The sequence below is a fragment of the Pelobates fuscus genome, chromosome 7, assembly GCF_036172605.1.
Source record: "Pelobates fuscus isolate aPelFus1 chromosome 7, aPelFus1.pri, whole genome shotgun sequence".
In the NCBI taxonomy this organism is placed as follows: Eukaryota; Metazoa; Chordata; class Amphibia; order Anura; family Pelobatidae; genus Pelobates; species Pelobates fuscus.
In genome coordinates, this window is record NC_086323.1 from 105,112,458 (window position 1) to 105,127,421 (window position 14,964).

Consider the following 14,964-nt stretch of genomic DNA (forward strand, 5'->3'; position numbering starts at 1 on the left):
ACTGGGACTGATGCAGTGTTTTCATAACAGTAAATTTGCCGGTCACCCTGGCATACGCAAGTCTTGTTCTCTGATTTCTAAAGATTTCTGGTGGCCTTCGTTACGTAAGGATGTTAAGGACTTCGTTGGGGCATGTCATGTCTGTATGAGGACTAAACAACCTCATACTCTTCCATGTGGGCTTTTGCACCCCCTAGAAATTCATGAGAAACCATGGTCTTGTTTGGCTATGGACTTCATTGTCGATTTGCCGGTTTCTAAAAAACATACTGTTATCCTCACGGTGATTGACAGGTTTACTAAAATGGCTCATTTTGTACCCCTGCCTAAATTGCCCTCTTCTCCCGAATTGGCTGAGATTTTCGCGAGGGAGATTTTTCGTTTACATGGTATTCCTTCTGAAATTGTTTCTGATAGAGGGTCCCAATTTGTTTCCCGGTTTTGGAGGTCCTTCTGTTCTCAATTAGGCATCAAATTGAATTTTTCTTCTGCCTATCATCCCCAGTCCAACGGAGCTGCCGAACGCACCAACCAAAAGGTTGAACAATTTTTGCGTTGTTTTGTTTCTGAACACCAGGACGATTGGGTCGGTCTGATTCCTTGGGCGGAGTTTGCGCACAACAATCTCGTTTGCGATTCTACTCGTTCTAGCCCCTTTTTCATGAATTATGGCTTTCATCCTTCCGTTCTTCCGTCGGTTTCCCCTTCCCAAGGGATACCGTCAGTTGATGTTCATGTTGCCAATCTGAGGAAGTTGTGGGATCAGACTCGACGAATTCTTCTCCATAATTCCACGGTGTCTAAACGACACGCTGACAAACGCAGACGGGTGTCTCCGGTTTTTTCCCCGGGTGATAGGGTATGGCTGAGTACCAGAAACATCCGCTTGAAGGTTCCTTCCATGAAATTTGCTCCTCGTTACATAGGTCCTTACAGGGTTCTGTCTCGTATAAACCCGGTTGCGTATCGTCTGGCTCTTCCGCCTGCCCTGCGCATCCCGAACTCCTTTCATGTTTCCTTATTGAAACCTTTGGTTTGTAACAGGTTTTCCTCCGCTGTGTCCTCCCCTCGTTCTGTCCAGGTTGAGGGTCAGGAGGAGTATGAAATCAAGTCCATCCTCGATTCTCGGGTTTCTCGGGGGAGGGTGCAATATCTGGTTGACTGGAAAGGTTATGGTCCTGAGGAAAGGTCTTGGGTGGTCCGTGAAGATGTGCATGCCCCTCGTCTCCTCAGGGCATTTCATGCTCGTTTTCCGTCTCGCCCCGGTTCCTTCCACCCGGTGGGCGTTTCTGAGAGGGGGGGTACTGTCAGGGTACCTGAAGTCTCTACCTCGGAGGAGGTTAGATTTTCTAACGGCCGTCCTCTCAGGGGGGCTGATTCACCCAATCCTCACAGCTCTCATAGGCGTTTACACGCCGGCCGCGATAGCTCCGCTTCCTTTTATGACGCGGCGCTCAGGAGCCGACGTCATGACGGCAATCACGTCCCGACCTGTCAATCTAGTTCCGAACAACGAATCAGGGCTCGGCAGGGGCGGAGTCATCAATCAAAGAGCCAAGGTATAAAATAGGGATGTGTGTAATGGTTCATTGCCCTGTCGTGGTTCTAGCTTGTCTGGTCACTCAGTGCTCTTATTACTGTTTGTCTTTTTGGTTCTGACTCGGCTTGTATTTTCGTTCCTGCTTATCTCTCGTATCCTTTGACCTCGGCTCGTCTCTCGCTTACCTGTTCTCTCGTTCCCTCGACCTCGGCTTGTCTCTGACCATTCTTTGCTTTCTCCTTACGTTAGTCCGGCCATTCTAAGGTCCGGTATACGTACCTAGCTCCTGTTTGTATTCTGCGTGTTGGATCCCTGTCCCGATCCTGACACCACCCTAGCAAATACCCTAACAGTTAACACCAAGCCTTTCACATACTCACAATAAAAATATATGTTTTTCTGGTTAAGGAACATAGCCCTTTTCTATTCATTTATTGTAGCTGCATATATATTAGTTAGATTATTCCCATTTTGAGCACAGATGCCCTTGAATACCAAGTTCAGGATTACATACTAGTAGCTTTACAATATTTATTTTCTCATCCTACATATGTTATTATTTAGGAGTTTCTTATATTATTCTCCTTGTTAAAATTAGATTTTCACTTTCTAGTTCTGAGCACATTTTTTTATTCAGTAGGGCCCTATGGCTCTCAACCAAAGCTCTAAACAGTTATGTTTTGTATATACTTAATTTCTCCACTATTATTTATCTCATTTTTTGCATCAATACATATACAACACTGAGTTTGTTTTTTTTCCTGATAGATAAGACTATCTTCTATTCAAGTACTATTAAAAGTTACATTAAGGGGGCGGGGCCAAGCCAGCAAGGGGGGCGGGGCCAAGCCAGCAAGCAGAGCAGACGCATGTAAGCTGGGCTCCTGCCTTGCCTATCGATTCCACACAGATACTCACTAAAATAGAGACACTAAGCAAACCGGGGTGCACTCCCTACAAAAGGGACGACCCGGTGATCAGCCCGATATCTGTAATGAGCGATTTGGTGACCGGGAACCCAAGGTGGATAGCTGCGGCCTACTGATGGCGGAACCGGGGAGAGACGGCCGCTCTCCTCGCCCAAACATTGGTGGTAAAGATCCACTGAAGCCCTGCTCCCCCCCCTGGACCGGCGGGGGTTATCCCGGTCCAGCCCTGAGGGGCAACCTCCCTACCCGAGCCTCTGGGGAACAATCTGATGAGCAGCGAGCAGCGGCACAGCCAGACAAAATGGCCGCCGCCGCATGTCCTCGAGACATAGAGCAAGACGACCTTGAAGCCAGGCTGGATGAGTTATTCGCCAGTTTTTGGAGAAAGATAAAGATCCGGGAGTTTCAGGCCAAGGTACACAGGGTTACCACCACGGTAAACCCCCAGCATGAGCGCACGCCTCCGCCTGTTTTCAAAGCAGGCAACCGGCGAACTAGAGGAACCCGAAAGCCCAAGAGTCTACCACTGCCAATGGCGGCAACCCACCCACGCCAGCACCAGGCGAAACGAAACCTACCTGCGGTGGCGCAGTGTGTCACATCAGGTCTGGTCACGACCAAAGGTTCCCGGGCAGACTGCACCGCAAAACCTCAGCCGACACCAGCAAGCAGCAGACCCTCGCCTGGGCAGACCCTGGAGGAGACACCACCGCCCGCAGTACACAGCCTCACACGGCCTCCCACGTGCTGGCAGGTCCGCACCATGGGGCCCAGATCTCGCTGATGTGTCAACCTCCTGCATTATGCGGACCGGCTGGATATACTACAGCACAATAAAAATCTGGGGCAGGCTCGGGGCCACTGAGACCTTTACAAAACGAAGTGGGCAGAAGCCAAGCCAGGGGATAGGATGAAACTCCAACTGCACGCAGCCTGATGTGCACATCTCAGTTAGTGCCTTGCTGTTACTCCACAGACTGATAGGTATCAACCCCAGACTGGACTGTTTATTTTTCTTATTACTTATCATTTAATGTCATCCAGCAACTAACTGTTTGTTATTAACCATCTAGTTTAAATGCCTGTTTTATATACACTATAGTATTGCTAGCTTATGCTTAAACGCTATTTGGATTGTAGGCTCACTGACCTTTGGCGGCACTCTGTTTTAATTCACCTGTTACTAACATAATTCTGTTAAATTCAGACTCTAAACACTGCAGCACTGCAGTTTCTCCTCAATACCCCCAAGATATTGACCCTCAGTGGCCACTTATTTGGTTGGACATTGATGTTTCTTTTTATATGTCTCCTCACTGCTGCCAAAGGCCAGCATAGTTTAGCATGGTTCCTACCCTAAGCATTTACTTCCCAACCGCCCACATGTCTAGCATATACAGCGGGTATGTATAGTCACTATAAACTTGAATTACTATAAACTTGAATTACCATGACTCTGTTCAGCTTACACCTTGCTGTATAGTCTGACATGTCATAAATACCTAAGTTATGTGTGTTCTATTCCTACATAACTTACTCAGTGTTTTGGTATGTTTCTTAGGCCGGTTGCCCTCTTATTTAATCTTGTCTTCAGTTGCCAATGTGATGCTATTATGCCGCCATAATACCCTCTAACTACATATTATCCGCTGACATCATATTCTCAACAACAGTTACTTCTTAACCTTTACTTAACCATACAGTGAGGACTAATACAGTTACTATTCCATCTTTGCTTAACCAAAAATTCTAGATATGTCAGAGCGCAGCCCTCTACACAGACACCCATTGCCGATACAGAATGGCAAAGAAATATACACTGCTTGACCGCTCTTATCTAGCTAGCGCTCTCACAACACACCTTATTTAAATGTATGCTGCTGTACCGCAGGTAACACTCGCATCATCTTAGAGCCTGTCACCTAACCACCTATAGACATTGGGCTTGGCGGCCTGACACTCATGCATAATCCGCATTCTTCGCACTCGCAAATTCCAGACATACATCATACCTATGACTTCACTGTAGAAACACATGTTCAACTGCAAGACTACACTCTATGCTCCAGTTACTCTTTATTAATGAATCTCACATTTGCAGCAATAACTAGTCTACTCGCAACGAACTTAATCGTGCATATAACCTGTCATATAATTAAAAAATGTGCAATTGTTTATCGCCATGACATTGTATACGTTACCTTGCCTGTGTCTGCTGTTGTGGCATCACAGGACTGTTTGTAATCTTTACTGCACCAAAAATAAAGAATTAAAAAAAAAAAAAAGTTATATTAAAATAACCAAGAGTTTGCATGGGAACCCATTAAAGAACAAATTAATGACCAGATAAAGATGGAAAGAGATTTAAGCATCCCATTCATGAATTCTCCAAAAAGACATAGTTTTTGGCAAGATTGGGTTAACAAAATACAGTAGGACCTTAATTGAACTTTAAGATATAATAGCACCTGAGCCTAAACAGTTTCTTACCCCTCCCCCCCCCCACCCCCCGCCCCTTTTCTTTTTACCTGAACGCGCAGATAAGGATATGGAATGATATGTAGGTTTTTAATGCATGTTTTAATATATTTGTATAATTATTCAGAATATACCAAAGATGTGGGTATGAATGTTTGTTTTATGTCTATTTGTATTTGTAAAAAATTGAATAAAATAATTTATACTATAAAAAAAAAAGTTACATTAGCTTACTACAACTAATAGGTCTGGGCAACTTGTTATTTTTCTTTGCATTCCATGTACCAAGGGTTAACCCCCATACCACCCAGTTACCTTACATTATTGCTCCCACTTTCCTTCTTCTCATCCAGTCAAATGCTTAAACCTACAAGGTTATGGACTTCTCTTGGATATGACCCAGGAAATTTACAATTTTAAGCAAAAATATCTAAATCAAAAAAATGCTCTAGATATGTTTCCAACTTTGTTATTTTGGCTTGATGCCTTGTTTAATGCAAATAACCGTGCTAATTACAGCAACAACAGTGAATGACATTCCACAAGTTAGGTACTTTCACTCACCCACTCGCACACCCCATCAACTGTCTGTAATCACATCCAATCAGTCACATACTCCTACTTAAATACCAATTTATCTACTACTATTGACTCACGTACAAGCACCCACCCACCCAGTGTCATATACACACATTACCAACAGGTTCACATTAAAAAAAAAAAAAAAAAAAATGTTGTCATGCAAGTATACCAGATAGTATTTCTGGAATGTGGCTTCCTACAAATCCCATCAGAATGTAAGTATTTTGTTTTGGACATAATCCTCACATCTGTGCATTGGTATATATATAAAAAAAAAAAAACTGTAGTATAAATAAGGCTATTGCTAAGGAAGACAGCAGAAATATGTGACTGTGACTTTAAAAAGAAAATTATGTCCGTAAATATGTGTCTTTATTATACATATTGCAAATGTGCTCTTTTCCTGAGAAACAGTTTATTAGTAAGTGTTGTGACTTATTTGGAAAGATTAATCGATAAGTGGTGGAGGTTTGGCTGCTATCAATTTAATGGCCATTTTTCTTGTCTTAACATTTTTCTTTTCAAACTGCACTACAGATATTGAGCAAAGTGAGAGTAATTTTGTTTTCCTCAAAGTTAGAATCACAGTTATATAAGAACAAAACAATGCTGATTACTCCTGTAGGACTGCTTTTAACACACGGCCAATTGTTATCTTCTCACAGCCCAGGTCTTTATGACAATACTGCTGCTTATCCGGGCATGGAAAATGTAATGGTATTAACAGTACCTACATCAAACTTCAGCAAGGTATCTAACAACTCTCAAACAATCCAACTGGTAAGTTATGCCATCAGCCATGTCTTCAAGATTATATTGAAAACAAGCAAAATTGCAGAATGGTCCTTTGTTTAAAAAAGATTATTTGTTAAAGTTCCAATGAATTTACTCTGAAATTGTAACCAGTTCACATAAATGGGTTGAGAAAATGTTTATTTTCCTATATTTTAATAAAAGAAGATTTCCCTTAGTCCTTGACCAAGCCTCAGATTGGATCAAGGTCTAGGATAGTAGGTCAGGATGGTGGTACCAGTTCCACCTAATATGGGCTTGGACCCAGATATTGTAAATGCAAAAAAAGAACTATAATCGGGTAGTTCCCCTTTAAGGAGTACTCCCAACAAACTGGTATCAATGTGACGAACACACCATTTAGTTTGTATGGAGAAGGAAGGAAGGAGGGTAAAAGGTATCGGGAAGGAGCAACACAACTGATAACACTGTGCAACTATGTATCATAACGAAACTAATGTGACACTTAAACTTTATTAGTAACTATATTGCCGAAATGATACAGTTGTATCAGTGCACTCTGAATAGCAGTGCTTGTAATCCCTATATGCATCTAGGAGACTGCCTCAATACAGTTAAATGGCAATACATAATCTTTCTAAATATTTGAACAATAAACAAACAGCCCTGTCCATGCAATCAACCAGAAAACAAAAAAACGGTTTTGCTTAAACGGTGTGTTCGTCACATTGATACCAGTTTGTTGGGAGTACTCCTTAAAGGGGAACTACCCGATTATAGTTCTTTTTCTGTTTTCCTATACTCCTGGCAAATAATCTGCTGCAAATGAGCTTATAAATAAATAAAATACCACTATGTTTCGTAACAACAATAATAATATTAAATTAGGAATAAAGGATACATTTCTCCCTCTCTGCCCCCGCCACGTCTGTTAGTAGATGTGAAATTACGGCAGCCTTTGGCTCTCGCGTTAGTCCTTCTCTTGTTTGACCATGCCAAGGCATTTGTGTGTTACCTTGATTTACCTGGGCTCAATGGGTCTTATACCGACCTTGATAATGCACGCGATACTGGGTAAAATTTTGTGAAAAGGGTGATATGAAGTGTTTGTAGTGTTATGACATAGAAATAGTTTTATTTTATTTTTTAAATCATGTGTTTTACACAATATACTTAGCAGATGCCAAATACGTTTATTGTCACTATCTCTGAAGGAGCAGGCGATATATTAAATGGAAGAAACTGTCATTTAAAAAAAACTATAATCTACAATGTAACTTACTGCATTGTGTGTGCCATACAATACCGAATTTTCAAAAAACTTGATGACAAGATAGATATTTCTGGAAAATAACACATATTAGATAGTTTGCCAAAAGGCATGGGGCACAGTAAGCATGGAGAAAAGATTTTCTGGGTCTGTTAAGACCACAATTAAACATTTTGTAGTGGAAAGCCAACACTGCCCTTCAACCTGATAAAAACATCACCACAATTAAAGGGACTCTCCAGTGCCCCTCTCCCTCCCACCCGCCATCCCATGTTGCTGAAGGGGTTAAAACACCTTCACAGTGACTTACCTGAATCCAGAGCCGATGTCCCTCTAGTGGCTGTCTGATAGACAGCCACTAGAGGAGGACTTAACCCTGCAAAGTAATTATTGCAGTTTATAAAAACTGCAATGATTACACTTGCAGGGTTAAGGGTGGTGGGAGTTGGCACCCAGACCACTTCAATGGGAAGAAGTGATCTGGATGCCTGGAGTGTCCCTTTAAGTCTAGTCATGGTAACATCATGTTGTGGGGATGCAAGCAATAGTAAAGGCTGTGAAACTAGTCAGTACTAAGGACAAGATGGATAGAGCCAAAAATGTGCATATTCTAAAGCAAAACCTGTCTTCGTGGGAAGTAATCCTGCCCCTTTAATTATCCTTACGGGTAGGACACAAACTATGTGACACAATTTTTAGGAAATAAAAGATAGGTTTATGGTTGCTTAGGATATTTACTAAGGGTTTTCTCAAGAATCAAATTACATCCATATTTAGGGATAAGGTATTAACTGTGCTTTGGGTTAGAGAAACAATTACTGTACGTGAAATATAAGTTAAGTTTGGGATAGAGGAACACTCCAGCTACATAAAATACTCCAGCTTACTCAAGTGCTTTCTGTGTCTGCAGTTTATAAAAGTGTCAATACCAATATATAATTGCTAGCACTTGCATAATTGGGGGAAGAAACACCTCCCAGGCTGTCAGGAGTGTTGTGCTAGCATATGCCTGACTTCCCCCTTCTCAATGAGTTGTATTGCAACTCAATGAGAAGCCTCTGATTGGTGTTTTCCTCAGCTCAGACTTAAAGTCTGGGCTGGGTAACTGGGCTTGCAAAAGCTTAAGACAAGATATCTGCCATTTTTGCAAGTTGTTTATAGATATACCCTAAATGAAAAAATGCATAAATAAATGAATGCCTTATAGCTACTAAATAGTGATTTCAAAAAAGCAAATTGCCAATGGAGTGTTCCTTTAATACTAGGTAACTGATTATGATTGGAGTTCAGGTGGAAATCAAGTCCGATATTGATTAATACTTGCCGTTAAAATCACCACTTGTCTCTTCTATGAAATGATCATATGCTTTGATTGCAGTGCTTTTGTAGTTATATAAATTATTATTTTTGTTTCTAGCTAGAAGATGACTATGCAGCAGGATATCTTGATGGGGTCATTCTCTTTGGACATATTCTCAAGAGACTTTTTAATTCTTCAACACCGATGCAACATATCTCATTCATTAATAAGTTTCGTAGTGTTTCTATACCAGGTTAGTCAGTTATATTGTTCATGGCAAACTTGATATATAAATATAAACTTACAGCTTACAACTTAACTTAAGATATACAGCTCCCTACGATTACCCCCAACCAGCCACAAGCAAATATGAAATTCTGGGGTGCAGTTGTTATCTCTAAAATAGATAAATAAAACAAAACACAGTGCAATATTGTTTTGACATCACGTAACAAAACACTTTTTGGTTGCACAGTGCACTCACACGTTTGATGTAATAAAGGAGCCTTAATGGTGCCTCCCCTGTTGGTAGTGGGGGGTTGCAGCCCTATCCTGGTGGTTAGCCAATCTGGAAGTTAAACTCAGGAACCACAGTGATATTAAAATTCTGAGATTTGAAAAAAAGTACAAAGGTGCTTTATTGGTATGTAAGGTAATAAAAACAAATTAAAAGAAAAATAATTAAAATTAATGGATCCTATGCTTTTTGTTCTCTACACAGAACTTCCTCAAGGACCAGTATGTAAACAATAAAAAGTAAAAATGCCTAACACAGGCTAATCCCACCCTCTCATAGTCCCCCTTAACCCCTTAAGGACCAAACTTCTGGAATAAACGGGAATCATGACATGTCACGTGTCCTTAAGGGGTTAAATAGGGTTAAACCTAATTTGTGCTCTATTGACCTGTGTGAGTTATGTTCACTCAGGTCGAAGTAATTTGTGAGATTTTAATATCACTGATGTTTCTGAGCTTGGCTTCCAGACTAGAATAACCACCAAGAGAGGGCTGAAACCTCCCACTGCCAACAGTGAGGGACCTTTTAAGGCTTATTTTATCACATCAAACTTGTGAGTGCAACCTAGAAGTGTTTTGTTACTTGATTTCAAAACAATATTGCACTATACATGTTTTGTTTTATTTATCTATTTTAGAGATATCATCTGGATCCCAGAATTCTATATTTGTTTGCAGACTTGATATATGTTCGTTATTTTGAAGAGACACTCCATGCACTAAAGCACAACTACAGCTTATTGTAGTGAATATGGCGCTATGAAGCTATAAAATTAAGTTCAATGTCACCCAAGTTCACCCATCAACTTGAGATGTCATAATGAGGAAATCTCACATCCTTGAGTAGCACAATATTTATACACATTTTGGTATAGTTTGATTCTTCAGTAAACTACGGTAAGTAACAAGTAGCTAGCAGATTCATCTGATTTTGATTTGGTCAACCTATTTAACATAAGAGGGAATGACACAAAAGGGAAAAAGGAATGGATTAATTACTATCTACAGGGTATTGAAAGCAGGCAACAGTTAAAACTCCACAACTTATCTGTATACTGATTTATTTGTTAAGGTGTCCAAAGAATAGTAAATTGTTCTTTCTTTGATAGGGGCTTCGGGTCAGATTATATTGGACAATGTCGGTGATCGAGATCTAAATCTTACTCTATACTACGTCTCAGAATCAACTAAAAACGTAAGACTATATTAACCATAACCATGAGTAATCTGAAAAACAAACAAACTGTATACTATCACCAGGGAATTAGGTAGCAACAGGCTAAGTTGGACTACATAGCAAGTGAGTTAATATAAATGTGTAAGATTGCAGTATAAAGATGCATTGTAGTGTCCTCAAATGACACTGGAATGGGAACTAACTAATTAACTTTCAGTTGATCCTATGTCTCTTTCCTATCAAAGTTTACAATTTCTGCCTAAATCTACTCCGTTACCAAATGCTGTCATGTATGCACCCCTTGGCCATTCTTTCTTATCCTTGAATATTTGTCATCCCGACACTCTTACTTCATTTGTGCTAGCACTTATCTCTTCCTTTGGAACTTGAATATACTCATCAACATTCTAAGTAGCCCTGGTGCTTCCAGGCTCCTTTCTATAACCTCCTCCTTTACCTTATATTCTACGGACTAATTGATCTATTTATATTGCTTCAATCTCAAGCCTCATCTACCGTAGTTTGGAGATGGTGATAATCAGAGGTAAGGGGCATTTAGATAAAAGCAGCAGTTTCATGTAACTGATCCCATTCCTTCAGATGTCACTTTCCATGTGTTGAAAGAAGACCAGGGAAATGAGAAGACAGAGGGCAAATACACTACACTTTTACTATTGTCACATACATTTTATTCAGCTTAAACAGGATGTATTCTTTTAATCTCCAGCATTTTATTTTCATACCATAATCATGAATTAGATAAATAAGATTTAGAAAAACATGTGAAGCCTTTGTTATAAAATGTGCCAAATACTGTACAGAAAAAAAAATTCAATTTTATTTAGACCATTTTAAAATTCTAATACTTTTAAAATAATATTCCATTGTAAAATTCTGTAAGGTATCTTTGGCCCCAAAATGTTTTAGGTGTGCTTTATTTAGAGTGATCTATCTACACAGTGAACATCACCACCAAATGTACAAAAGCACTGTTTTTCAAGAGACTTTTCTGGCTTTATTCATTAGATTGGTAATCAATGTCAGTAGCCATTTGTGTGAGATATACAGACAAAGTGAGAATGCAAAATGAATTCAAAGTGAATTTAAAATTCAAGGTATAAATATCCAAACTGGAAACATTTTCTAAACCAGTTATGCTACCAATTTGTCTACTTTGGCCTTAAATTCCCTTAGAATTTACTTTGAATGCTTACTTTCATGAACAACCCTGTTAAATACAAAAAAAAGATTTTCTTCCCGAATTGAAAGGGTAATGCACACACCATTATCTGGGTAACACACCCACCAGGTTGTTTCAAACAGGGAGGTCCAGGTTCCCCAAAACGTCTAATGGTAACACATATGAAAGTCTGGGAGCTCACCATGGTTTCTAAAGGCAGTCTTTTATTAGTAGTAAAAAAGTGAAGCTAACGTTTCGGCTCCTAACCGGGCCTTCGTCGAGACTTGTCCAGAGTTTCATATTTGTTACCAAATACCAAAATAAGGCTGTTGAGAATCCATGGGTCCTGCCACACATAAAAGTGCAAGTGAATCATTAGACACGCTTATGCTCTGCTGAGGGCATTAAGACCATACAGAGAATTCTTGAGCAGCACTCTCTGCATGGTCTGCCCTAATCGGGGTAAGATGGCTGTCAGTCAGCTGCTGTGAGTGTTCCTGCTCCCTTTTCAGAGTGTGCCTATTGTGGGTATTATCAGTAATGAAACTTGCGTAACTAACATGCCCCTCCAACCCTGTCCAAGTCCTGATTTCATATTTCCTAATTTTGGGAGCAATAATGTAACATGTTACTGTAGAGGAGGAAGGAGATCTCTCTGAGTTTGAAGATTGCCAGAATTTGTCTAAAATACAGGTAGCTGACATTGGTATCTATCTAGCGTCTCAATGGGATCACTAACCATGGTGTTGTCCCTCAGTATTTGCTTCTGTTGCCCAGAGCTGTTTTAATAAAGTGCCATGAGAGGAAACCACATGATGGTCAGCCAATTCACGAGGGTTACATTCAGAGAAACAAGTCAGTTAGTTACTTGCAAGGTGTTCAAAATACTTGGAAGGAAAGGGAAGTCAGACGAGGTGGTAGCTGGACAATATATATGGTCGAAGTAAGGGATGTTTTATGACACAAAATGGTTTAGCATTTGTTAATATTTAGTATTTACGGTAGTATTTTTACCTTGCTATAGTATACAAAGCTTCTCGCCTTTGACACCAGCACCAATGCTACCACAGTGATAGACCGTCATCCTTCATTTACCTGGAAAAATAACAAACTTCCCAGTGATGTTCCTGGAAATGGTAAGTTCCTCAATATTTGGAGTGTATTTTAAACACTTTTCCTACAAATTTATTATAAATCATATTATGTTTTTGTATCATTAATAGTATCATTAATAGTTTTTCACCCTTTTAAAATCCATGTAACATGTATTTGAATCATGGGAAAAATAGCACATAAATTAGTTCAAAACAGAAATTAAAGGGACACCGTAGTCTACCGCCTGTCTCTGCAGTCTTTTTGATGTAAACACTGCTTTGTCAGAGAAAAGGCATTGTTTACATTGCTGACTAGGAACACCTCTAGTGGCAGTACTTATGGGAAAGCAACTGATTAGCTGAGATCACCAAGTTTGACGGAGCTGAGCAGGGAAGAGCCAGCCGTGACCGGACCCTCGCAGCGCTGAAAAAAGGTAAGTAAACTAATTTTTTTTCCCAATATTTCAGTTTTATTAATGATTTTTCTTTACAATAAATGTAAATATATATCTCTAGTTCAGAGAAAATACAAAATAAAACAAACAGAGACACCAAACATAGAATTGATGTTAATATCCTCTTACACAATGTGCTTAATTAATTAATACAAAAATATTTTTAAAAAACACATCCCAATTGTCACGGTAGTGTACCCCAACACGCAAGATTTAGTCCAACAAGAGACAAGATAAAGAAGATACGTCTTACCGGGCCTTAGAATGGCCGGACTAAACGTAGTACAGAGAAGTGACAGTCAGGAAGTGAGTCGGGAAGTGAGTCAGGAACGAGCCGAGGTCAAGGGAACAGAGAGACAGCGAAAACAAGAACTAGCCAAGGTCTGGTACACAGGAGTCAGGAAGCCGGCAAACAAGATAAAGAAGGGATTAAGAGAAAAACGAAGTCAGGTACAAAGCCAAGGTCATGCACGAAAAAAACCACTACTGAACAATACAAGCACTAAAGGGAACTGAAGCAGAAACCACGATAGGGCAGGGAGCTAAGGGAAAGGTGAGTATAATTACCCTAGTGTTCAATTGTATTGGCCCCTGTCATATCCACGCCCCCAAAACGTAAGTGTATGGGGAATGTGGAATGACATGGGCCAATGGGAGACCGTTTTACATTTCGGCTCCCAACGTCCCATTAAGAGCGCGTCCGAGACGCGCGGCGCACTCCCAGAGCCAGGTGAGTCACGTAACCGCGTCTCGTGGTCAGTGCATGCCTTCCTGATTTCTCCGTCGGACGAGCCGCACGTGGCGGGAACAGAGGACCTTGGCCGGCACCCAGAGAGGGTAAGTACCGCTACACCAATAACTCCAGTCATATATTTCTTAATTTAACTTTATCATATTTATATTAATATTAATCCTACCAGCTCTTATCCTTTTAAATCGAAAATCCATCTTGTACTCCGGCTTGACAATCATTTCTACTTATATACATTCATACATACAACCATGCATGTATACACCTATATCTACATATACCTTCATACGTGTGCATACTTGTATATACTTTTATTATACTTTTATTTAACTTTTCCCTTCCTTCCCTCTCTCTCGTCTCTTTCCACTCCTTCCTCTTTTCTTGCCCCACCTTTCCTTTTTTCTTTATATATTTTTTTTTCACCTCTGGCCAAATATACCACAATTTAATATGAATATGTTCTTTGCCAGACGGTAAGGTATTAATTCAAACTGAAAAATGTTATCTACTCTTTCCAAAACTTCTTTCAAAGAAGGTGGGGGGGGGGTATTTTTTGAGCCGCAATACAAATTTTTGCAGCCACCAAAAGGTTAAGAATCACAACCCTATGTGGCAGATCAGCTAGAGAACGGATTAAATGAAGTAAGTAGCATTCTGGCTGAAAAGGAATTTTTTCATTTATTACTTTACTAATAGTTTTCCAAAACAGTTTTAACCTTGAACACTCCCTAAAAAATGTGTTGTAAGACCCTATCTCGGCTAAACATCTCCAACATAACGGTGATATCTGATCGTGCATACGTGCCAATCTAAGGGATACGAGGTACCATCTCATAAATATTTTACAAAATTTGTTACACTGAGATAAGCTATGGGATGCTGTTTTAGTTATCTTAATAGTCTGTAACCATTGGGACATAGGAAAGGATTTACCCAACT

General features: G+C 40.1%; 1 protein-coding gene across 1 annotated transcript in view; it reads left to right on the top strand.

Moving 5' to 3' along the window:
- GUCY2C (guanylate cyclase 2C) overlaps nucleotides 1-14,964 on the top strand; it is a 103,632-nt gene that overhangs the window by 20,616 nt on the left and 68,052 nt on the right. Inside the window, exons 7-10 of the mRNA XM_063427406.1 lie at nucleotides 6,195-6,309; nucleotides 8,970-9,105; nucleotides 10,478-10,563; nucleotides 12,750-12,861. Coding sequence (XP_063283476.1) covers nucleotides 6,195-6,309; nucleotides 8,970-9,105; nucleotides 10,478-10,563; nucleotides 12,750-12,861 — 449 coding nt within the window. The remainder of the gene's footprint in view (nucleotides 1-6,194; nucleotides 6,310-8,969; nucleotides 9,106-10,477; nucleotides 10,564-12,749; nucleotides 12,862-14,964) is intronic.